The sequence below is a fragment of the Musca autumnalis genome, unplaced genomic scaffold (genome assembly GCF_047663935.1).
Source record: "Musca autumnalis isolate F117 unplaced genomic scaffold, ASM4766393v1 scaffold_3, whole genome shotgun sequence".
Taxonomy (NCBI): domain Eukaryota; kingdom Metazoa; phylum Arthropoda; class Insecta; order Diptera; family Muscidae; genus Musca; species Musca autumnalis.
In genome coordinates, this window is record NW_027411866.1 from 101,103,157 (window position 1) to 101,129,488 (window position 26,332).

The 26,332-nt window shown below is 35.0% G+C and overlaps 2 protein-coding genes across 6 annotated transcripts in view; one reads left to right on the forward strand and one right to left on the reverse strand.

The window, feature by feature from the left end:
- Positions 1-11,197, forward strand: part of sni (SDR family oxidoreductase sniffer) — a 19,233-nt gene extending 8,036 nt beyond the window's left edge. For 3 of the 5 annotated variants that reach the window (XM_073973183.1, XM_073973182.1, XM_073973184.1), the window contains exons 3-4: positions 10,346-10,397; positions 10,512-11,197. In XM_073973183.1, the coding sequence (XP_073829284.1) occupies positions 10,346-10,397; positions 10,512-11,077 (618 nt within the window). In that variant the 3' untranslated portion in view covers positions 11,078-11,197. Of the gene's footprint in view, positions 1-8,088; positions 8,141-8,209; positions 8,891-10,345; positions 10,398-10,511 lie in introns of those variants that run through there. The other 2 variants (XM_073973186.1, XM_073973185.1) reach the window with 1 other exon arrangement.
- Positions 11,198-13,883: 2,686 nt separating this feature from the next.
- On the reverse strand, positions 13,884-16,883 carry LOC141397182 (uncharacterized). The gene is made up of 2 exons (XM_073973187.1): positions 16,684-16,883; positions 13,884-16,549 (listed from the first exon to the last, which is right to left on the reverse strand). The coding sequence occupies exons 1-2, from the start codon at positions 16,730-16,732 to the stop codon at positions 15,669-15,671; spliced, it is 930 nt and encodes a 309-aa protein (XP_073829288.1). The 5' UTR covers positions 16,733-16,883; the 3' UTR covers positions 13,884-15,668.
- Between the last annotated feature and the right edge of the window lie 9,449 nt (positions 16,884-26,332).

Sequence of the window (26,332 nt, forward strand, 5' to 3'; positions counted from 1 at the left end):
ACTACGATAACATTTTTTCCTTTATGTTATCGGGAAAAATAGTACAAATTAGTAGATTCCTGCAGTTCTGGAACAGACCAATCTTGTGGTTGCCTGATGACTGACAAAAATGAACGGCCACACTGGCAAGCAACCGATTATTTGAGCAAAACTGATCGCTTTACGAAGAATGCATATTAAAAAATTGAATTTTATTTGATATTTTGAAATAATAATGTTTATAGCGCCCATGAATTTTACGCTTCGAAATAAGCGAAGAAATAAGCAGCCTAATGAAGAAATAAGCTAAACAGGAAAATTAAGATAAGAGCTGACTGTGTTCTCACCTTTAGTACTTGTTTAGGCAAAAACAGGGTTATGCTTTGTTTACATTTACGAAAGCCACTCGATTTCAACTGTCAACTCCTTGGCGTGTACGTCAAAACTCATCTGAAATCCATTGGATTTCATTTGGCGTTTAAGCAATGGAATTGACAGATGAAATCTAATGGATTTTGTAAATGTAAACTTATAGCATGGTTACACTAGAGCTTTTTGCTCTTTATTAGGATTTATTTGACATTTACGCTATGGAGTCAACATTTGAACCCAAACCGACTGGGTTAATCCGGTTAAGTGTAACTGGGGTATCACTTCGATGATTTCGATGTTAATTTTGCTAAAATCACGAAATGAGAAGATTTCATGTTTATATTGGAAATCATGGTAATTTTTGCTTGATTTCGCGCGAAATCACGAAAAACCTACGAAATCATGAAACGATGCCAAATATAAGCCAAGGCCGAGCCAATTTCGATCTATGTTGCCCTTTTCTTCTTTATAGTACGGTCATGGTACAATAAAGTAGAGGTAGGCAGATAAAAAGTAGATGCGTCAATGAACTGTTGCAACAAAAATTTCTGCTGTAACACTATATCTTAAAATTGAAAACAAGGACAACACATTTTTATTCGCGTGGCAAAATTAAAATGATTTTTTAATAGAAATACACGCAAAAGAATGATTTGTCAAGTATTGATATTAATTGAAATTTGTCCTAAAAGTACAGGAACGGAAAAATTCAAATATTGTAAAAATTCTAGCTGAAATGTCAACGTATCTGCAAATCGGATGCCAGCAAAGATAAGAGAATTTGACTGTTTTTTATTATTATTCTATTTGGCACTTTTAACATAACAGTGTTTTTGTAAAACCGACTAACCATGTAGGTACATCTACCTTTATTGTTGCTTCATGCCATTTGATGTTTTAAACCATGGCTACAGGTTTGTATTTTTCAGCGATTTTCATACCTGTAGTGTGATTCTCTAACTCATTTTTTGAGTTACCGACAAATGTCGGTAAAATTAAAATGCTTATAATTTCGGTAATTACCGATGTTTTTCGGTAAGTTAGCGACGAACAAAAAGTAGTCGTAAAGTTCTACCGATAGCAAGAGTGTTGTCAACTTTTATTTGAACTTTTCATTCATAATTTTGCGTTTTAATTTTACCGATTTTTGTCGGTAACTCAAAAAATGAATCACTACTGGGGCTCAATTCTGTTTCTAAGTCCCAATTTACATTAGGCGAGTTTAGTTGCGGCAATTGTCAGTTTGTGGGTGAGAGAGGGTGTTGAGAGGCAAAGGGTTACCATATACCTCACCTCTCTCCATCAAACTGACAATTGCCGCAAGTAAACTCGCCTAATGTAAATTGGGACTATGAAAATGTGAAAAGAAAAATTCTATAAAGGAAAAAAAACTGTCAAATGAAAAAAAAAAAATTATAAAGGAAATATTTTTCATTTCAAATTTTCATAGAACAAGAATCCAGCCCCTGGCCTACATCTACTTTATTGTACCATGAGTACGGTTACACTAGAGTTTTTTGTCGGGTTAACCCACTTTATGAGGATTTATTTGACGTTTGCGCTATGGAATTGACATTTGAAACCCAAACCCACGGGGTTACACTTCACCGGTAACCGGGGCATTATTCTTTTATTTTTATTATGTCAGGAATTAAGCAAGGCAAGAAAGCCAGTCGACGAGGCCTTTTATGTACCCAATCCTTTAAAAGTGTGTAATCGTCTTATGTCCGTAATTTCAACGCGTAGTTATCTATGAGTTCATAGATATCTCCCGTGTAACGTACTGGGTTAAAACCGGCCGTGTTACTTACACCAAGTATTTTGCCTGGTTGATAAACCTAAAAAATAAACAATTATTTTGATGAATGTTGGAAACAATACTTCTACTCACAATACTGATGCAGTTCTAAAGGATTCGATTTTGCTCTTAAATGTCTTCTTATAAATGCTACGTTAAATATATCTCCTAAATAATCAAAAAATGTTTCCACTGAGCTTGTCATTTTAGAAAAATATTTCTTTTGTTTACAATTTGTTCTGTGCGATTCTCAACACACATTTTTGAGTTACCGACTAAAATCGGTAAAATTAAAACGCAAAATTATGAATGAAAAGTTCAAATAAAAGTTGACAACACTCTTGCTATCGGTAGAACTTTAGTCCCAATTTACATTGGGCGAGTTTACTTGCGGCAATTGTCATTTTGTAGGAGAGAGAGGTGAGGCATATGGTAACCCTTTACCTCTCAGCACCCTCTCTCACCTACAAACTGACAATTGCCGCAAGTAAACTCGCCTAATGTAAATTTGGACATACGACTACTATTTATTCGTCGCTAACTTATAGCTCATTTAGACTAGCCATAAATCCTCGACTGGATTTAATAAATCCAGTACAAATCTCATTGCATTTAGATATACATTTTGGAGGATTTAAATGGCAGTCAGCTGATTTTTGTTCATAGCACAATTACCAAGGTAGATGCATCAGCCCATCTGATCGAATTTAAAACGTCAAAAGAATTTTTTGTAAATTGAATTCGTCTCAAAAAACATACGTCAAATTACAAATTTATTGTTTAATACTGAAAATGTTAACACATTATGCTACTAATGCTAACTAAAGAGCAAATAAAGAATTATTTTATCGTTTAGACATCATAAATATTAGTCTTGGGTGACTAAAATCAACTTTGTACATCAAAAAAAAATGTAATTGTTCCGAATTGTTTACAATTTTTTATATTTTAAATCATTTTTAGTGTAGCAATTCACCGATGCATCTACCTTGTTTCTTGTGCCAGCTTGCAACTTTTTGTATTTTCTAGCAACATGTTGCAAAAAACAGAGTTGTATACGAGGATTTATGCCAGATTTAAAACAAATCGACTCAATAGGAGGATTTATTTTTGTATGGGAAATCTGGTAGATTTTGGATGGATTTAGCAAATAAAACCTGATAATGTGCTAAATCCGGCTAATGAAGTCATATCTAAATGGGCTATTACCGACAAACATCGTTAATTACCGAAATTATAAGCATTTTAATTTTACGACATTTATCGGTAACTCAAAAAAATCAGTTAGAGAATCGCACTACTACTGTAGTGCGATTCTCAACACACATTTTTTGAGTTACCGACAAAAATCGGTAAAATTAAAATGCTTACCAATTCGGTAATTAACGATATTTTTCGGTAAATTAGCGACCAAGAGAAAGTAGTCGTACTGTTCTACCCATGGTGCAAGAAATAAGTTGGTACAATATTAACAACTGATGTCTTCATTTGCTCTCAAAACAAAATTTTAATTAATAATAAATAACAAATACATATTTCGCTTCCATAAAGAATATCAAGGCAAATTTATATAAGGTATATGCATGGGTGCCACCGTGGTGCAATGGTATGCACACCCGCCTTGCACGCAGAAGGTCGTGGGTTCGATTCCCCGGCCAGGCAACATCAAAACACTTTTCAACGGTGGCAAAATACCCCTCAGTAATGTTGGCGACATTTCCTGAGTATTTCAGCCATGTAAAACTTCTCTATAAAGTGGTGTCGTAAGACACGCCGTTCGGACTCGGCGATAAACAGTAGGTCCCATATCATTGAGCTAATATGAATCGGGGTGCACTCATTGATATGAGAGAAGTCTCCCCTGTCCCGTCTGGGATGTTTGTGGAACAATTATATTATATTATATATATATGCATGAATTACAACAACTAACAAATTTACAAAAACAACATTGTTGTTCTTGAAAATTAATTGTCAAAGAAAATATTGAATAATAGGGTCGTTCCAAAATTTTTTTAGGAAAAACATAAATACATTTCGAAAATCCTCTAAAATAGAACAAATTTGAATCAAAATATAAATGTAAATTGTTGTTGTAAAATACAAAACAAAAATGCATTTGAAAGAAGAAAAGTTCGAGGACATCGAAGCCGCTCCACATCCGATATGTCTGAAGAGTCTTTACCGAAGACGAAACATGCATGTCACATAGTGGTGGGTGTGTGGGTTCGAATCGTCGGCTTTCCTTTTTCACTTGCATAATAGATCATAAAGCTCGATTAAAAAATTTAAAAATTAATAAATGTAAAAAAGCATTCAGAACTCTCGTAAGTAATTTTTATTACACGTTTACGATAAAAAGAAGTATTTCTTGGTATCAAAATTCATGAATAGACTCTATTACATTTTGAAAACTAAATTTACAAAAAAGTAAGAATACAGCTGATTGTCACTTCTACCTTGTATAAATATGCCTTGAAGTATATCTTGGTATGTTCCAGTACTGCCAGAATCTACAAATTTTTACTCTTTTTTCGATAACATAAAGGAAAGGATTGACAGCTTTCATAATTTTTTCCGCGAAATATCCACAAAAGATAGGACAAATCTTTAAAAAATTCTTCGCAAAGCTTAAATCATGGCAGAACTACCAAGTAGTGGTATCACACCAGCTGATCGAATATGAAAAGTCAAATCCCTTTATAAAAAAATTATTTTTGTTGTAATTTCCCCAATAACATAAAGAAAGTTTTGACATAACATATTCAAACTTTTATGATGCCACTACCCATGGTACAATTAGAAAGGTAGATGCCTCAGCCCAGCTGATCGAATCTAAAACGTCAAAAAACTAGGAATTCGCCATGAAAAATCAAAACAAAAAACCATATGATTCGGTAAGTAAGAGATAGCATGTCTACACTTTATAGACAAACCCAAGCGATAAAAAGAGACAACAAGAGACCATTTGGCGAAAATTTTGACAGTTTACATTACAAAAAAAGTTGCTTTGTTGTAGCAATTCGCCGATGCATCTACCTTTGTAATTATACCATGGTCTGAATTCGCCTTTTGGATCACCTTGTTAAATTCGCCTTTGTTCTACCCAAGGTAAATTTATAGAAGGTATGTGCATGAATTACAACAACTAACAAATTTACAAAAACAACATTGTTGTTATTGAAAATTAATTATCAAAGAAAATATTGAATAATGGGGTCGTTCTAAAAAACTTCGCAGGAAAAACATAAATACAGCTATGTTCCAGAACTAAAAAGTTTTTACAATTTTTACCACTTTTACACATTTTGCGTTCCCGTACACAAAATTTATATGAAAATCGTTTACGACTTTTACAACTTTTACGACTTTTACCACTTTATAAAGTACGGGAACAGGCCATACATTTTGAAAATCCTCTATAATAGAACAAATTTGAATGACAATGTAAATATAAAGCATTCAGATCTGTCGTAGGTCATTTTTATTACTCTTTTAGAAAGAGAAACAGTATTTTACGGAAACAAATTTCGATGTTTCAAATTTCTTGAGTAGACCCTATTACATTTTGAAAATTAAACTTACAAAAAAAGTAAGAATACAGCTGATTGTCACTTCTACCTTCTATAAATATGCCTTGGTTCTACCGATAGTAACAGTGTTGTCAACTTTTATTTGAACTTTTCATCCATAATTTTGCGTTTTACTTTTACCGACATTTGTCGGTAACTCAAAAAATGAGTTAGAGAATCGCACTACTGATATTTTCCTCACTTATTCAAATAAAAATAAAAACGCTCCGCTACATTGCTCGTTATCGAACGCTTTACGTAATACGAATTTGTGTTGTGTTTCATATGCTCTGTTCCAGAACCTGCAAGAAGCTACTATTTTTTACTACGATAACATTTTTTCCTTTATGTTATCGGAAAAAATAGTAAAAATTAGTAGATTCTTGGAGTTCTGGAACAGACCAATAGTTTTTTCCAGAAATATGTACATACATATGCTCTGTTCCAGAACCTGCAGGAAGCTACTACTTTTTACTACGATAACATTTTTTCCTTTATGTTATCGAAAAAAATAGTAAAAATTAGTAGATTCTTGCAGTACTGGAACAGACCAATACATATGTATTTTTTCTTCCTTTTCAAAATGGCATTTCAAGTCATCAGCAATATATGTACAGAACATACATACATATGTATCTGTTTTAATAACCGAACATTAATCAAATGATAAGGTGAAGAAACATTCAGGGAATTGATGCCATATTTAATGCCATTGACCGTTACGTATTTCTTAATTTGTTTGCTTTTGTTGGATGTGTTCCAACAAAATTTAATGTTCATAATCTGTTGGAGATAAACGTTTGTAAAGGAAAAAAACAAAGGCGATGGAAAAAAACAAAGGAAGTTGAAAGAGATAGTATAAAGTATTTATATAAATATGCGGAAAGTAGAAAGTTAAGGGGTTTTAAGCCGAAAACACATCCAACTTTTCAATAAAGTTGGGCTTCATTTCTAATAAAGGAATAAAAGAGCAAGGGTAACATAGATCGATTTTTTCTTTATTCTTTTAACAGAAATGACTCCCAGCTTTACTGAAACGTTGGATGCGTTTTCGTCTTTATGTTGTCAAAAATTTTCCGTCTACGCAGAAGATGGTGGTTTCTCAGTTGGTCCACCCACCTTGCAGCCTGTGAGGTTCCTGGACCCGATTTATTCTCCTTCGTCAAATGTTCCCCTTTGCGGAAGTCATTTTGTTTAGGAATAGACTCTTTAGCCTTCTTCATTCCCTTCTGTGTTGGGTTTGGCTTCGGCGCACAGATTGTCTCAACCTGGTTGGTTTAAGGACGCGCAGCTGCCTTGACTGGCAACCGCTCTACTCGGAGACCTTGAGGTCCTTTGTTATCATCCTGAATATTGTCTCAACCTTTTTGCTGTGGGCAGAAAGTTTCATCACTTCTACTTCTTTCCTTGTCACCGCAGCCTCTTCAGAGGCTTTGGTTTGAGCAACTGTAGGGACTGGAAGGAATATCTAGTCCACCTGAATTTCGTTTTGGCGGTCATGAGGGTAAGTTCTCTTGAATTTCCTCAACTAGCTTCTGATGAAGAAGACTTAAAGGCCTGAGTATATAAGCTGCCTCACCTGCTACCCTTGCTTTCTTTGATAAGAGAATAAAAACGAAAGGAGCAACCTAGTTCAAAAAATGGCTCGGCCTTTTTTATTCTTTTATCAGAAGCAAGCAAGGCAAGCAAGCGAGGCAGCAGCTTATGTACCCAGGGCTTAATTCTAAGTATTCAAATTCGGATCTCGTCCACGAATTTGCTATGATACATCGCAACATGTTTGTGGTGTTTTGTATCTTTAACTTCTCTGGCAGACCTTCCTTAGAGTCATTCCTCCATTTTACTATCATCTTTCCCAGTTGACTTGGCTGGGATCAGCGTTGTGTCCAGCTCGTCTTCAGTTAGGGTCAAATTGATTAACATGTCCTTACAGCTATCTTCAATAATCTTCAGAGTCCCGTTTTTCTTTCAGAAAGGGTCTATAGAAGCACCCTTTCTTTTAGAGAGGGTCTATAGAAGCACCCTTTCTTTCAGAAAGGGTCTATAAAAGAACCCTTTCTTTTAGAGAGGGTCTATAGAAGCACCCTTTCTTTTAGAGAGGGTCTATAGAAGCACCCTTTCTTCCAGAAAGGGTCTATAAAAGAACCCTTTCTTTCGTTTTTAGAAGCACCCTTTCTTTCAGAAATTGACAATATACATGTGAAAAAGCAAAGGGTCTGATGGCGACTTTAGGAGAGAAATCAATTTACATTTTATGTTATTTCCGTTATTACGTTTGAATGTGTATGTGTTTTCCCTAATTTTTTCCAAAATAATAAAAGAAATAAAACATTTTGGCCAAAAGTTAAATAAAATTCTATTTTGCAGGAGTTGCAAAATTTGGCATGTGAAAATTCAAATCTGCACATAATGGAGATTGGTAAGTGTGATTTAATAACATGATCACATAACACAACACGCATTCGCATCCCTTTCCCCTTATTTCCAGATTTGCGCAACTTCAATTTGTACGACAAACTAGTAAAACAAATCGAAGAAATTACCTCGGACAAAGGTCTCAATGTTCTCTTCAATAATGCTGGTATATCACCCAAATCTACAAGGATAAATATGACCAATGCAGAAGATATTATAAATACATTGCAGACAAATACTGTGGTTCCGATAATGTTGGCCAAAGCATGCTTACCGTTGCTTAAAAAGGCTTCCAAAGTTCAAGATTCTTTAGATTTGTGTGTACAACGTGCTGCCATTATAAATATGAGTTCAATGTTGGGTTCCATCGAACTAAATGAGACTGGTGGTCTTTATGCCTATCGCACATCTAAAGCGGCCCTAAATGCTGCCACCAAATCGCTCAGTATTGATTTGTTTCCCCACAAAATTCTTTGTGTTGCCTTACATCCCGGTTGGGTTCGTACCGAAATGGGTGGTAAAAATGCTCCCCTGGAAGTGGAACCTACAACAGCTGAAATTATCGATACAATAATGAAATTCAATGCTACTCACAATGGCGGGTTCTATCAACATGATGGGAAAAACATGCCGTGGTGAACTTTTATGGAGGGTCTATTGTATAGTTGTTATTTGATAAAAAAAATTATTAATTTGTTGTATAATGTTTAAAATGTAACGAATTTAGAAGTAAATCGAAAAGTAGACCATGCAATTTGTAGTCTACTCCTTGTGTGTAAGAAACCTCTATTTTTGTTCTTTCATTCGTAAAGCTTTCCGGTACACCAACAACTCGAGGCTTACGAGTCATTATTTGGGCATCAATATATGGCTTACTACAGGAAATCTTACTACGAGGATTTTAGAATGAGATATTTTCAACGAGGAAGTTGTAGGACGACTTCTTCGACTGTGTGATGAGAACCTACAAAACCCGGACTTGAACAATACATACAAATTTGTGGCAACGACCACTAAATTCGTCCAATTACTAACTGTAGGAGAAGATCAAGAACAACAACAAAGCAAATGTACTAAGGGACTATAAAATCTTATTGAACAGATTACGTATACCAACAGATTATTTCTTTCTGGAACACTGACTGCATGGGAGGAGTTGCTGCAGTTACATGGCAATTTTCATCTTTTCCATTTATCTACACATTCTACGATTGACATTTTTTTTGGCAGAAATAAGAAGACGGAAATATGGTAATACGCCAACTACGCATACGATGTCGTATGCCAAGGCTAGATATGATGCTTTTATTGAGTCCACATATCGACTTTCACACGCACATAGGCTTTATTTAAATGAATTGGAATTTCCATAATCTGGAATAATTCGTTTATATAAAATGATACAAATTCTAATCAATTTTAATAAAAACATTACTTACCATCGGCACTGTTTCCCTGAGGATTTTGAGGAGATGGTGAAAGATACCTTGGAGATGGTGCACGATGGCTTGGAGATGGTGAAGACAAGACAAACAAATTCGTTTTCATCATATCTCGCTGGTATTCGGCTTTTTCCGAGCTTTCTTCACTTCTAGCCATTCTCCGCGACTATCGCGAGTATTAAATAATTTGTATTCCATGGCCATCAGTTTCTTCTCCATCATATCTCTCGGTATTCTGCTTTTTGCCGAGCGTTCTTCTCTGTTTCCTAGCGTTCCTTTCTGCTAAACATTCACCGCGAATATCTAATATTTAATATTCATTTATTAAACGACTTAAATGAAAAAGAAAATCTCAAACATTTCTTATTAAAAAGTATTCTTAATACATTCTTTTTTCAAAAAAGTTAACAAAATTGTTGCTGAGTGACCTTTACATGCGAATAACACTTTAAAAATATAGTAATTGCTATAATTGTATGACATTGGGGCATAAGAAAAATTATTGCTTTGTTCCAGAACCTGCAAGAAGCTACTATTTTTTACTACGATAGCATTTTTTCCTTTATGCTATCGGAAAAAATAGTAAAAATTAGTAGATTCTTGCAGTTCTGGAACAGACCTTATATTCTCAATATCTTTCAAAAAATATATAACCTTTCTATTAAACTTTCAAGAAAAATTTACCAGGTATATCTATTATTTTGAGCAGGTGTGCATGTATGTGTGTTTAAATTTATTGTAGAATTCCCTTTATAATTTATTTACAGGAACTTCAACAATTGGCTGCTCAGCATCCCAACATTCATATCATTGAAATAGGTTAGTAAATCAAACGGATATTTAGCAACATCGGCTAATATAAAAGACAACAATTAAAAATTTGTCCTTCCAACTTCTTGTTATTCACCAAGCCTCTCTATTTTATTTTTACAGATCTACTTAATTTCAATGAATATGATCGTGTAGTGAAAGAAATCGATGATATTACCCAAGGACAAGGTCTGAATGTACTCTTTAATAATGCGGCAATTTCAAGCAATGAACAAAGTCTCAGTACTGTTAAAGCTGATGAAATGTTAAATACCTTAAATGTTAATGTGGTGGTACCATTGATGTTTACCAAGGCCTGTTTGCCACTGTTGGAGAAAGCTTCCAAATTAAATGACAATATGGAAATGGGTTTGCAGCGTGCTGCTATCATCAATATGAGCTCTTTGTTGGGTTCTATTGAAAAGAATACTTGGGGTAGTTATTATTCTTATGGTACATCAAAGACCGCCTTGAATTCTATTACCAAGGCATTAAGTGTTGATTTGGCATCGCAGAAAATTCTTTGTGTTTCTATGCATCCTGGTTGGGTACGCACTGATATGGGTGGTCCAATGGCTCCTTTGGAAGTGGGATCAACCACCACTGAGATTATTGATACAATTTTAAAATTTAATGCCAAACATCATGGTGGTTTTTATCAACATGATGGTCAGCAATTGCCATGGTAAATAATATTGCAAATTGAATATAATCTTTTTTTAATTATTAATAAACGGTGTTGGATTTTTATTGTTTGTATTAAAAAAATTGTTAACATAAACTAATAAAACAGTATTTGCTCAATCTAATGATTTGTGGTTTGCGTAATTGTTTGGCTAATGTCGAATATTTCAGGAAATAGATTTGGAAATACATAGCTAATTTCCATGGTAATGAAATTAGAGATACAATTTTGAATCTTTGGAAAATAAAACACGTTGACGATTTCACATGATTCTCCCAATTGAAGTAAGAAACAAAAAGATGTGCTATTCTTATGATTGCCGTAGGCAACTAACATACTCTCCTATTAGTATTCTGAATTGCTCTTCGGGTTCTTTTATGGTAGCTACTTCGTTTACATTTAATATGAAAGGAAAGTACATTTTTGAACGATCATTATTCCAAACCCTAATTAAAGCTTAAAGCCCTATGAAGCAAAACATTGAACTTGCCGCCATACATACATCTCTGATCAACCGCTTCTGGAAGAGTACGAGCGGTGCAGGAAAAATGAAACGTTGACTCATTGAAGGGAATGTTTGACATCAAAAACCGCAAATTGAGAGCTAAAGTCGCAAAGACAACTCCAACGGTAAACCTGATGGTGCCAATACCATCCACCCATCTAAGCTAAAGAGGACAATGGAAGCGATTGTATCCCCGCTTACCAGTTCACCGATAGTAGATGGTAGCATGGAGTCATCTGACAGCAGTACAGATAGTCCTTGGGAGGATGACAATTCAGCAAAAGGAAGAATTTTGACGACACCTTCAGAGTTTTCTGAAGAATGAATCTATGGAGATAAGGTTGCCGCCGCTCAAACTGAAAGATGGGAAAGCTCAAACGATCGCAAAAAGACTTCTGAATGTGTTACATGTGTAACCTCTGGGGATCAGTTGTGATTATTTTTGCCGATCTAGCAAACCAATCACATGCACCGGGTTAACTCGGTCGAATCCGGGGGCCGACACCTCAACAAGTATGTGTTTGGCTGACTTCCGTATCGTCAGTTGTTTGGCAAATGACTGCAAATGTGTGAAGTTTTATGTTTCTAAACGCCGCAGTACTTAACAACTGCGAAGCTAGGTTTTTCAAAACGTCAAAAATACGCATATGCATTTAGTTGCATTTTCGAGGAACAATGCATGAGTGTGCAACTGAAATATTTTGACGAAGTTTAAACAACACAAATCAAATAACGATACGGAAGTCAGCCTTTGTGTCTTTGTCTCCTCATGTAGATGTCCAATGAAGACATGAGGAGGCACCATGTTGCAGTTCTCAGCGCGGCACTCTCACAGGTTTGAATATTTTTCCATCAAGTTGCACATATATTCGCGAACCACAATGGCGCCGCAGAGCTTACCACAGACCGGCCTATCTCGTTATATGTGGTCAACAACGTTTCTTTATCTGCACCCAAGGGACTTGGGACCTTGTTCCTACATCTCAGCTTGTCGCATATAGCTGTGGCATGAGCGCACAACGTGAACATGCTGTAGAGTAGTGGTGCACAAAACAATATATGTGACAATATATGAAACGAAATGAAATTTACGCTAGAGTACTGTTTTGTGCATCTCTACTGTAGAGTATGACCTCTAGATTTTGGGGTAATTTGTGGTCTGGATTTTGCCACAATCGACCATGACATTTAACTCTGCTCTCAACTCTGTCGTACATGTGGTGAACATAGTAACTGTAAATTTACCGGCGAATATTTGCATATTCCTAAGATCAATCAAATAAGAGATCAGTCTTTAACAAATGACAGGACCTGACGCCAAGATCGTACAATCATCCGCATAGGTTAGGTTAGGTTAAAAAGAGGGGCGAATATAAGAATCGCCACATGCCCGTATGGGGCATACACTTAAGCCAGTATAGGCCTGTTGTGCTCTCTAACTTCGGAAGCCTAAGGGGAATACATCGTTTTCCTAGTGAATAGACATAATTCTGTTTTTTCCGGGTTGACATTTAGACCTCTCGGTCTAGCCCAGTTGTATGCTATTTTTAGAGCCGTTTCGGCCCTTCTACAGAGTATATTTGGGTTCTTTACCCTAAGAAGTATTATAACGTCGTCTGCATAGCAGATGGGTTCAAATCCTTCGTCGGTTAAGATCCTTAGTAGACTATTTATGGTGGTAACCCATAGGAGAGGTGATAGTATTCCTCCCTGTGGCGTCTCCTGACCAACTTTGTCTCTTTTTGTTACGTCTTGTAGCGCGCAGCTTATCCATCTATTCCTTAGCATGTGGTCTATCCAGTGCCTCAAGGCCCGGTTTACCTGAAACTCGCCTAAGGAGTAAATTGCGGCATCAAAGAAGCCGCCGCCGTGGGATTGGTATGTTCGAAGATGTGGTATGTATAGCTGGCGCTGGGTTGACAATCACAATCGAAGGTAAAACCATTCCAACATTCCAAGACCCAAAAATCCTTTGTGTTGTGTCCTCGAAGCTCTTACGGGAACCATCATATCTTTATTTAAATTTTTATACAGCTAAAATAATTCCAGACATTCAAGGCCAATGCCCTAATAACCAACAATCTCCGCACAACACATAGCTCTTATTTTCTTGTCCTGCTAGGCCCATAGACATTCAATATATGTGATTCCAAAGCTTTCTGTTCAAATCTATTTCCGCTTATAGTGACTTCAAAAAGTATAAACATTTTTAAATAATTTTGTGCTTGAGGTTTTTTATCGAATCACCTTATATGTAAGATTTTGTCTAATCTGTGATTTGAGGGCTCCCTAGTAAAGATACACATTTATTTTATTTGTTTTTCACTTAAACTTTATTATGTCAGACAATTTAAGTAGATTTTTTAAGTTGGAGAGGAAATTTTACACAATTTTGATCAAGGAATAAATAACCTATGGATCCAAGTAAAATATAATTATATTCGGTAAATGCATAATAATTTAATTGCAAATAAAGAATGTACATACCATAAAAAGAGAAGAAAGTAACTATAATACACAGAAAATTATAAAAAATATTCAATCTATATCATACGATCAGTTCAAGAATTGCCGTCAATTATGAGTTTGAAAATGTTTTAAAGATGTGTAATTTTTTTCTTTTAAGTGTTCTATAAGCACAATTCATGTACATACGTTTATGTTTCTTTCATAATTAGCAGCTTCAATCGAACCATTAACCATTTATGTGGCTTGGAAATGTCCTCTGTCATATTTTAATTGGATTGATAAGAAACTGAGAAGTAGAGTGCTTATCAAGATTACACTACCGGATTTTTTTTATTCTAGTTTCCTTTTTTGGGAAAATAAATATGCCATACCTCTTTTTTCTCACATCGCAAGACCTGTTGCGTAAAATTCCGAATATAATGTTAAAATTATAACACAACAGTTTTAAATGCATATTACGATGCATATTACTGCAATTCGCTCATTTACTCAAAGAGTGACACATCTCAAAAAATCGAGTTTCGAGAAAAACGCGTTTTAAGTTGGCGATTGAAATTTGACTTCTATATTTGAAAAGATTGTTACACAAAAAATTAAAACAAACAATTTGGACCATATTTTGCAAACAGCTAGCCAGATATTAGTGCTAAATTTCTGTGCAAGATCAAACACAATTTGAAGTGTTTTACTGCTTCATAAACTCCAAAAACGTTTGTGTTGAATTATGCGAAACACGTAGTAAATGAGATGTAACTCGTAGAGTTTTAGAGATATCAGCATGAAAATTTTACACAAGATAAAGTATAAGTCGTAGAAAAAAAATACTAACTCGAGAAAACGCGTTTTTTGAGTTATGCCACTCTTTGAGTAAATAAGCGATATGAACATAACCTCATATCAACAATTTCAAAAAAATGAAACCTGTAGAAAAATCTGCAATCGATTGCGTTCAAATGTAATGGAAAGCAGGCATGCTCAATAATTTGAAATATCTGAATGAAAGTGTATTGGTTTCCAAACTCGTAGTTGACAATTCGTTGCTTTCGGAGATTTTTGATTTGATTTCATAATTAAATGCTTTACTATACTATTTATTGTATGAAAGGAATACATAATATAGGAATAAAACTGGGACATCTGAAATTTAGTGGCACAACACAGGCATTTTTAAAAATTATATTGTCCAGTTTGTGGATAAGCGGATCTTCCTTAAAATGAATGGCTTTTGTCTGGTTTATAATATTCAATTTTTTATGCCATATTTTCAAAACTTTTCAAGGTTTAAAAAGCCACAATTGGTGGTCATTGAAGAAAAAACATTGCCACTAAATCCTCAGATGAGCCACAGGTGTACATAATTGATTGGTAAAATATCCAGTGAATAGCATCATTTATTAGAATATTTCTTGTTATTATTGTTGTTGTTTTTCTTTGTAATACCAAAAAGTTTAAAACTTTCTCATTTTTTGTTTTTTGATTGCCTTAAAAGCCAATAAAACACATGCACACACATTCATTTTGGAAGTTAAAATTTATAAATTAAAAAAAATTAGCTTTGCCTATCCTATATGGGGGTTGAGGGCTGTGGTAACGACTACTCCACAACACTCCTCACTACTTATCATATGTGTTGAATCCTTGATACTGGTGTCGATGCATTTTCTTCTACTTCAGCGTTTGGATTCGTTGGACGTGGCATGGCGGTAACAGACATGGTGGGTATTGGGGAAACTAAATTCGTTGCATTACTGGGGGTGGTTGTGTTGCTACCAGTTACACCAGTTACCGTAGTTGGATCAACACTACTAGTGGCTGCGGTTCCTAGAACTGCTACTGTTGTACCGGCCATTGGTGGTGTTTGTGTTGTTGGTGCTATTGTCAAAACAATGTGTCGTAGTGTTATGGCCCAAGATGTACATTCATTCGAATGATTTGCCACCAATGATGTATATATTTCCATTGCCTCATTGTGGACCGAACGTTCTACAGCCAAACTTAATTTATAGATTTTTTGTTTAACAGCCTCACTTAAATTGCCCGTTTGCCAAAGTTGTTCTATTATGCCCAGACGCCGCTCGATTTCTTCTCGTCTCACATTCACCGATTCCTGGACCAAGGGAACTCTATTCCTTAGTATGCGAAAACTTACCACTAATGCGTCGGCTGGCAAAACTATCGTCTCCTGTTGACTACCGGAGGAAAGCTGTTGTTGTTGTGCCATGGGTGGCATGGGATGGACAACAGCCACAGGTTGCATTATTGTTGCCGAGGATGCCGCATTTACAGCCAATGGAGGTGGAGGCAGTGGAGACATACCTCCAGCTACTTGATTGGGCAACACAACCGCTGTTGGTTTTGTCGTTGCAGTTGTTGACGTCACACCACCTTGCAGAGGGTAAGCGACACGTTTGTTCAAACTAATACGGGGCCGTCCCGTTGTTGCTGCAGCCATTGGATTATAAGACAATGGGGGTGGATCATTCCAGCCTGGAGTCCGTGAACCTAGAAAATGCAAAAAACAAAGGTGGTTTCAGTGACATTGAAATTCTTCCATACATCAACTTTCAGTTCTGTTATTTTGTTGTCATTCTTCTTTCTCTACTCATTGACTTTATTCATTTGGAGGGATATCGGACCTGGAAATGGTTCACTAGCTGGTGGCATAGATGGTGGTGGTTTATCCATTTTTGGTCGAGTTTTTTACGTGGCTTCTCCGTTTATTTTACAATATTAGAAATAATTTACACAGAATTTATGCGACAAAATGAATCTGTCAAAAAGTATATGTCAAAAGATAAAGATAAAAACCGAACTAAACAAAAAGCGTTCCAAAAAGAATAACAAATACAAAATAAGCACAAACCAAAATCGCCGCAGAAAGATTCCGTGAATAATACAAACCATAGCTCTGTTCCAGGACTAAAAAGTTTTTACAATTTTTACCACTTTTAGGGCGAAACCTATAGATCTGCGTGTTGCGTGTGCGTTCAAAAATACAAAAACAAAATACATGTATTTGTTGTTGTTTTCAATTTTTCACGCAGAGCTATAGGTTTCGCCCTAACACATTTTGCGTTCCCGTACACAAAATTTATATGAAAATCGTTTACGACTTTTACGGGAACAGGGGCTGGATTCTTGTTCTATGAAAATTTGAAATGAAAAATATTTCCTTTATAATTTTTTTCATTTGACAGTTTTCTCCTTTATAAAAGTTTTCATAGAAACAGAATTGAGCCCCAGGCCACATGGTAAACCATGGTACAATAATGTATAAGGTAGGCCACAGCTAACAGCTGATTACAATTTGTTTCTTGTTATGGCCTATTCTGTCAAAAGCAGGGTTGACATCATAGCTTTGTTCCTTTACGTTAACGTTTCTTCAAGTTTTATCATTTTTAACTCGGAAAGCGTTCCTTAATCCCAAAAAATTGTATATCTGAAAGCAATTTTTAAGAGATTGAGAGAGGAAAGAGTGCCAAAACGACTTTCTCTTTTACTACTTTCTAATCGACAAATTTCGCTGTGTAAAAAGTGGAAAATCTGTCAAACTGCTGATTTGACATTTATTCGACTATTAAGGCAAAAGGAAAAAAGAAAACTACGCGCTTTGTCAAAGCAAAATAAAAAGAAATAAAATAATAAAAAATTTATCCAGTGAAATAAAAAATAGTGAAATTAGTTTGGTTTGTTATTTTTTAAGAAGACATTTTTGTTTTTTGACATTGCTGCCAGATCTACTATTTTTCCGTTTCTTTACTTTTGTGCAAAACTTTTTACGTGAGAGCAATTTTCACAGTTTTCTGAGAGAAGAGAGAACTTCCCTCTTTTGCTACATTTACTATTAAAAAAAATAAAGGAACAAAGCTCATGGTATAATAAAGTAGAGGTATGCTTGGTTTACATTCGGCGTCGTTTCGTGATTTCGAAGGCGTTTCGTGATTTCGCGCGGAATCTGGCAAAACATATCATGATTTCGCATACAAAAATGAAATCATCTCATTTTGTGATTTCAACGAAATTAACATCGAAATCACAGTACACATGACATACAACCCTGCTTTTGCCTAAAAAAGTACCAAAAGTTGCAACACTTTTCACGTATCACAATAAACAAGGTAGATGTAAAAATTTAGTATCAAAACTTGTAAAAAAAAATACTAAATTATTTTTTTACCATGCTATTTTTCATTGTGTTCACGTACTTTTTTTAATGGTAATGTTAGAAAAAAGAGCGAATTGTCTAAAAGTGCTTTGCCATACAAATATCTTAAAAAATACGCGAACGGAAAAATGGCAGAAATTGCAAAAACTCCAGCAGAAATGTCAAAATCAACGTATCAGGCATAGTATTTAAAAGCCAATAAACATGCTGCAAGTTTCTACTAGGCCAAATATCTACAGCAGAAAACAACAGCTATTTTTGTTTAAAGAGAAGTGCAAGTCTTACTAGATGTAGGAGTACGGGAACGCATTTCTAGCACTAAACGGGAAAACAACTGCAAGTAGTAATATTTTGCAGGTTATGAACACAACTTTTATTTAACAAAATTTATTATCATGATGCCTCAACGATAAAATCATTTTTTTTTCATTTGTTCCTATTATATACAATTAATACGATATATAGATAATTTTACGATCATTTTCGAAATAAAGCAGTAAAGTTCTATATTGTCGAATAGTTTTGATGTCTAATTCAATTTACAAGAAATTGTTTGAAAATTCAGGTTCGATCAGCTGCGCATATGCATCTACCTTGATTATTGTGATATGATTGAAATCAACAAAAAATAAGTGTAAACACCGGGGTGTACTTCAGGATTTCCTGAAATCCACTTGATTTTGGAGCGTAAATGTAAACTTAGCAGTAGGCCAGGTTATGGAAATCGCTGAAAAATACAACCCTGTGGTCATGGCTTAAAACGTCAAATGACATGGAGCAATAACAAACGTAGATGTATATGCATAGTTATGCTAGGTTTACATTTACGAAATCCACTCGATTTCAACTGTCAATTCCATTGCTCAAACGTCAAATGAAATCTCTTCTGAAATCCATTGAATTTCATTTGACATTTAACCAATCCCAACAAAAAGTTTGCATCCGTGGATGCAGTTAAATCACTAGAACAATTGCCGCTGGAGTACATCCTTTCCTATGAATTTTACAAGAGAGCGCGCAGCTAGGATGCACTCCATTTTGCTTCCACGGCACACAGCTAGGATGCATGCATTCCATTTTCGATCCAAACCGCAGCCTTTGATGTAGTCCCAGCAAAATTTGACGGAAGGGGTTCTTTGCGATGACGTGATTTCATGTCATCTTTTGCATTGGTTCAAAGGAAGTCGTGGAAGATCCGATCTTTTCATTAGGATTTGAACCAATGCAAAGGAAGTCGTGAAAGATCCGATCTTTTCATCAGCATTTGTACCCATTCCATCGATCCAATAGAGATGATGTTTGTGTTTTTATTTACACACCTGTTTATTTTCATTTTGGTATGTTCCAGTACTGCAAAAATCTACTAATTTTTACTATTTTTTTCCGATAACATAAAGGAAAAATTATTACCGTAGTAAAAATAAGTAGATTCTTGCAGTTTCTGGAACAGACCAAAGTTGTTAGAACTGTCGTCGTGATGTTGTCTTACATTTCCTGCATATCAAACAACTAAAACTTCTAAACAATTGGTATTATATGAAGTCCCAACCATCGAGCTAAAAATAGAATCGGACTGCACACATTGCTATTTTAAAAGTTCCCTTGGCTGTTCTAAATCTGACATAGAATGAAATCAATCAAATCTCGCTTCTTGGAATTTGAAAAAAAAAAGTCCGAAACGAAAAGGAACAAGAATCTGAAAATAAAGAAGAAACTACTTTCGGAAAGAAACAATTAAAAATAAATTAATTAAGCATAAATGGTATTTTCCATAAAAAGTCTCTCCTCCCCGTTCGTTACATTTTGTTCTTAGAGATCCCTAAAGCAAGCCGGGTTGTAGATCCCTACATATTTCCGTCACTAAACAAAAGAGTATAAATTACCAAAATGTTGTTATAAAATAACAAAATTATAAAATAAAAGTAATTTACGAAATAAAAATACTTAAAGGAGTGCATTTGGAGTCCATGTCGAAATCTGAACTGGTGATGGGAAGATAATTGAAAAAACCTTTTGTAAGACGAAAGAATATCAGTTGCCGAGAACGGAGGAAGTAATCTTTTGCGTTGCAGCGGTGGTGATTACATTGCAATTTTGGATGTAAACTTTTGAAAAACTAAACTGATAAATTAATTGTAGTTATTTCATGAATTCGTTTGAATTAATAAAGAGTTTTGTTTTTCATGAAAATCATATTTCAATACAGCATTTCCATTTTCCAAACAATACATGAAAATTTCATGCCAAGGGGTTGGTGAAAATGACATGCCAAAGCATTGGTTAAAATGGCATGTCAAAGCATGGGTGAAAATGACGTGTCAAAGTATTGGTGAAAATGACATGTCAAATCATTGGTGGAAATGACATGCCAAAGCATTGGTGGAAATGACATGTCAACGCATTGGTCAAAATGACATGCTTAGGATCCAGAAAAGAACGTCATCTTTTGGGGTCCACGCTCATATAAAATTCATCGATGAAGATGCTAAAAAGATGACATGCTAGATCACTTGCACCCATGATTGAATGTCATCTTTGGCATCGAACATTTTGCTGGGATCCAAATGAGCTTTGTTCCTTTACTGTTTTAATGGTAAGGGTGGTAAAAGAGAAAAGTGTCAAAATTGCTCTCTCATAAACATTTTCGCTCTCTCTCTCAGACATATTGTTGTTTTTTAAAAAACTTGGCTTCACTTACACTTTTTTCATGTGGTTGTTGTAACGCAACGCACTGTATGTGCCGAACGCTTTAAAGTTAAACATAGTCCCAATTTACATTAGGCGAGTTTGCTTGCGGCAATTGTCAGTTTGACGGAGAGAGAGGTGAGGCATATGGTAATCCTTTGCCTCTCAGCCCCCTCTCTCACCTACAAACTGACAATTGCCGCAAGTAAACTCGCCTAATGTAAATTGGGACATAATTTAACTTTTTTGGGACAACGGGTGTCCCAACGTATCACTAAACGGACCGTATTTGCCGAGGACTTAACATCGCGATTGCTGGCATCCTTTTTGCAGATACATACGGTGACATTTACTTTTAGAACAAATTTCAATAAATGTCAATACTTGACAAATCGTTCATTTCCAAGTATTACTGCATATTAGAAAATCAACAATTTTATTTAGCCACGCAAACAAAATTTCTTGACCTTTTTTTCAATTTTTTGTTGGAACAATTCACCGATGCATCTATCCTTATAATTACATAATGTCAGCAACAGTCAAAAATTGATCTGTTCCTTTACTTCTGAAAATGGTAAAACCGTCAAAAGTAGTAAAAGTTGTAAACGGCTCCCATATGAATTGTATTGTGTCTGAAGTAAAGGAACGCTTTTCGAGTAAAAAGTGGTAAAACTTGAAGATTCTTGAACGTAAAGGAACAGAACTAATGTCAACCCATAGTCAAATAATGAAAAGGTAGGCCACAGCTAACAGCTGATTACAATTTGTTTCTTGTTATGGCCTATTCTGTCAAAAGCAGGGTTGACATCATAGCCTTGTTTCTTAAGTTAAAGTTTCTTCAAGTTTTATCATTTTTAACTCGGAAAGCGTTCCTTAATCCCAAAAAGTAGTAAATCTGAAAGCAATTTTTAAGAGAATGGGAGAGGAAAGAGAGCCAAAACGGCTTTCTCTTTTACTACTTTCTAATCGACAAATTTCGTTGTGTAAAAAGTGGAAATCTGTCAATCTGCTGATTTGACATTTATTCGACAATTAAGGCAAAAGGAAAAAAGAAAACTACGCGCTTTGTCAAAGCAAAATAAAAGAAATAAAATAATACAAATTTTATCCAGTGAAATAAAAAATAGTGAAATTTGTTTGGTTTGTTATTTTTTTAAGCAGCCATTTTTGTTTTTTGACATTGCTGCCAGATCTACTATTTTTCCGTTTCTTTACTTTTGTGCAAAACTTGTTACGTGAGAGCAATTTTCACAGTTTTCTGAGAGAAGAGAGAACTTCCCTCTTTTGCTACCTTTACTATTAAAAAATAAAGGAACAAAGCTCATGGCATAATAAAGTAGAGGTAGGCCAGGTATGAAAATCGCTGAAAAATACAACCCTGTGGTCATGGCTTAAAACGTCAAATGACATGGAGCAATAACAAACGTAGATGCATGGTACAATAATTCTTAGGTAGGCCACAGCTATCAGCTGATTACAATTTTTTTTGTTATGGCTTAATCTGTCAAAACCGTGTTGACTTTCAGAGTTGATATTTATTATTGATCAAAAAATTCAACTCTGTTTTGTTTTCATTTCAACATTTCGTTCTTCTTCTTCTTTGTTTACTCATCCGTTACCAATCATCAAAACAATTTTGACGTTTTAAGCCATAGCGACAGGGTTGTATTTTTTTTTTTGGCGATTCTCATACCTGGCCTACCTATGAGTTATTGTACCATGCGTAGATGTATATGCATAGTTATGCTAGGTTTACATTTACGAAATCCACTCGATTTCAACCGTCAATTCCATTGCTCAAACGTCAAATGAAATCTCATCTTAAATCCATTGGATTTCATTTGACATTTAACCAATCCCAACAAAAAGTTTGCATCCGCGGATGCAGTTAAATCACTAGAACAATTGCTGCTGGAGTACATCTTTTCTTATGAATTCACCTATGAATTTTACAAGAGAGCACGCAGCTAGGATGCACTCCATTTTGCTTCCACGGCACACAGCTAGGATGCACTCCATTTTGCTTCCACGGCACACAGCTAGGATGCACTCCATTTTCGATCCGAATCACAGCCTTTGATGTAGCGTTTTGGATTGAATTTAAGTGCAGTCTAAAGATGCTATAAAATGCAAGCCATTGCAAATATCCCAAAATAAATAAAATGCATTGCTTATTCGTGTGAACAAGAATATTAACTTTATTACACTAATACAAATTATAAAAGCTCCATTAAATTTGATCATAAATGAGTTTACTTCCTCTGCTCTGGTTTTTGTGACACCGCAATTGATATTGCTTCATCATCCAAATGAGGTTTGTTCCTTAACTTTTTTAATGGTAAGGGTGGTAAAAGAGAAAAGTGTCAAAATTGCTCTCTCATGAACATTTTCGCTCTCTCTCAGCCATATTGTTGTTTTTCAAAAAACTTGGCTTCACTTACACTTTTTTCATGTGGTTGTTGTAACGCAACACTCAACGCACTGTATGTGCCGAACGCTTTAAAGTTAAACATAATTTAACTTTTTTGGGACAACGGGTGTCCCAACGTATAACTAAACGGACCGTATGTGCCGAGGACTTAACATCGTGATTGCTGGCATCCTATTTGCAGATACGGTGACATTTCAGCTAGAATTTTACAATAGTTGTAATCATTCCGTTCCCGTACTTTTAGAACAAATTTCAATAAATGTCAATACTTGACAAATCGTTCATTCGCAAGTATTACTGCATATTAAAAAATCAACAATTTTATTTAGCCACGCAAACAAAATTTTTTGTCCTTGTTTTCAATTTTATGATATACTATTAAATCAGTTTTTTGTTGGAACAATTCACCGATGCATCTATCTTTATAATTACATAATGAAAATGGTAAAACCGTCAAAAGTAGTAAAAGTTGTAAACGGCTCCCATATGAATTGTATTGTGTCTGAAGTAAAGGAACGCTTTTCGAGTAAAAAGTGGTAAAACTTGAAGATTCTTGAACGTAAAGGGACAGAGCTAATGTCAACCCATAGTCAAATAATGTATAAGGTAGGCCACAGCTAACAGCTGATTACAATTTTTTTCTTGTTATGGCCTATTCTTTCAAAAGCAGGGTTGACATTTTGTACAGTTGTTGACATTATCCAATTATAAAGGTAGATGCATCGGTGAATTGTTCCAACAAAAAACTTATTTAATACTATATCTTAAAATTGAAAACAAGGACAAGAAATAAGATTGTTGATGTTTAGATATGCAGTAATACTTGCGAATGAACGATTTTTCAAGTATTAACATTTATAGAAATTTGTTCTAAAAGTACGGAACGGACAAATTACAAATATTGTAAAATTTGTAGCCGAAATGTCGCCGTATCCATGGTACAATAAAGTAGAGGTAGACCAGGTATGAAAATCGCTGAAAAATACAACCCTGCAGTCATGGCATAAAACGTCAAATGGCATGGTACTATAATAAAAGTAGATGTATCTGCATAGTTAGCCAGTTTTACAAAAACATATGTAATTTAGAACTTCACTGTTTATTTAAGAGTACCAAATAGAGTAAAAAATAATAATAATTACTAATTTTGGGCATAAAACCTACTATTGTTTTAGTGGTGACACGTTTAATGCTATTATTTTGTTGTTGTTGTTGTAGCAGCTAGAAACCTACATATAAGCATAGGTTTTTTGCTGGGTTGGCAGCCGCTGGCCGAAACACAATGGTTTCGGGTCAATCCGGTACGAAAGAACCCGCTGCCGTGGGATTGCTTTAATTAATGCTCTTTTAATGCTATTATCGACTGTGATATGTTGAAGACAATGTTATCGGCGTTTTACAGTATTATTACAAGTGGTAACACAGTGAATGTCAAGAGAAAAAATAGTGGTTAATACAGTGTAATGAAATAACGGCATTATCACATCATGTCGATAATATGTTTTATAGTACTTTAACGTTATCGACAATATAGCTATACTATTTATTTCCCATAACAAACAATTTACTATAATTGTAATAGATCAACGTGGGAAATTATACTATGGGAAAATTGATTCAGCAAACAAATGCCCAATGCTTTTCAAACTGCCTTACAGAGGTACATTTTTTCATTAAAGTGCAGAGGAAATACTCTGTCCTTTGGTTTAGGTCTTCTCTATTATCCTTTCTTGCTTTTCACCATATTTTCAACAATTGTGGAAGTTTATTTAAGGGGGAACTTTTCAGGGGTAACAATGTGGAATCTGTAATGCTGAAAACTTATCATGAAAAGTTTTTGTTTATTTTCTTTGGGTCATCATGATACAATGTAACCTTTTTAGCATAGATTATAGTATAATTTTGTGTACGGGAACGCAAAATGTGTAAAAGTGGTAAAAATTGTAAAAACTTTTTAGTTCTGGAACAGAGCTATTGTTTAACAAAATGTTATGCCTATTATAGTACGTTTACATATAAACAAATTTAATAAACCGACTGGGTTTCGAATGTCAATTCCATTATGTATGTGTCAAATAAATCCCCATAAAGAAGGTTAACCCTGCAAAAAGAAACTATAATATAAACCGGCTATAAAGACCTCGGTACATAAGAAGCCTCGCCAGCTGGCTTTCTTGCTCCACTTCATTTCTGATAAAAGAATAAAGAAGGCGGGGCCAATTTTGACTTAACCCAATATCTTGGGGAAGTTAGGAATCATGGCACCATCGACAAATATGTTCAGGGGAGCCGCAGGTCAGCCGAACAGGCGGTGAACAGCGTGCAGTGGATATAGCGGCTGATATTTCCATGCTCCTCAGTAGTGCGATTCTCTTAATAATTTTTTGAGTTACTGACAATTGTCGGTAAAATTAAAATGCTTATAATTTCGGTAATTACCGATGTTTTTCGGTAAGTTAGCGACGAATAAAAAGCAGTCGTAAAATTCTACCGATAGCAAGAGTGTTGTCAACTTGTATTTGAACTTTTCATTTAGAATTTTGCTATTTAATTTTACCGATTTTTGTGGGCCTTTATCTCAGAATCGAATAGGAATTTGTCCTTGCTGTCTTTAACAATATTGTATTTTGAAAAAAAACCAAATAAGAAAAACTCCATCTAGGGCATCCAAATCTATAAAATACAGAAAATTTTACATAATTGCTGAAATTCTGGTCAGTACCGGCTAAACTATTGGGAGTTGAACCAAGTAACCTTTTGCAAAAATCTTCCAAATAAAGTTCTCAACAATTCTTTAGAACATTCTGAAACTCTAAACTGCTTAGTTCATGTTGTTTCAGCGGTATTTTGCATCATACCTTTTACAACACGTATTTCAAACACAGTTGACACCAACAGTTTATTCTCGCATTTCGGATTTCACTACATTATTGACATTTTTATTAAATCACCGTTGAAAAATGTACTGACAACAACGGGATAGAGGCATTTTACAACAATGACG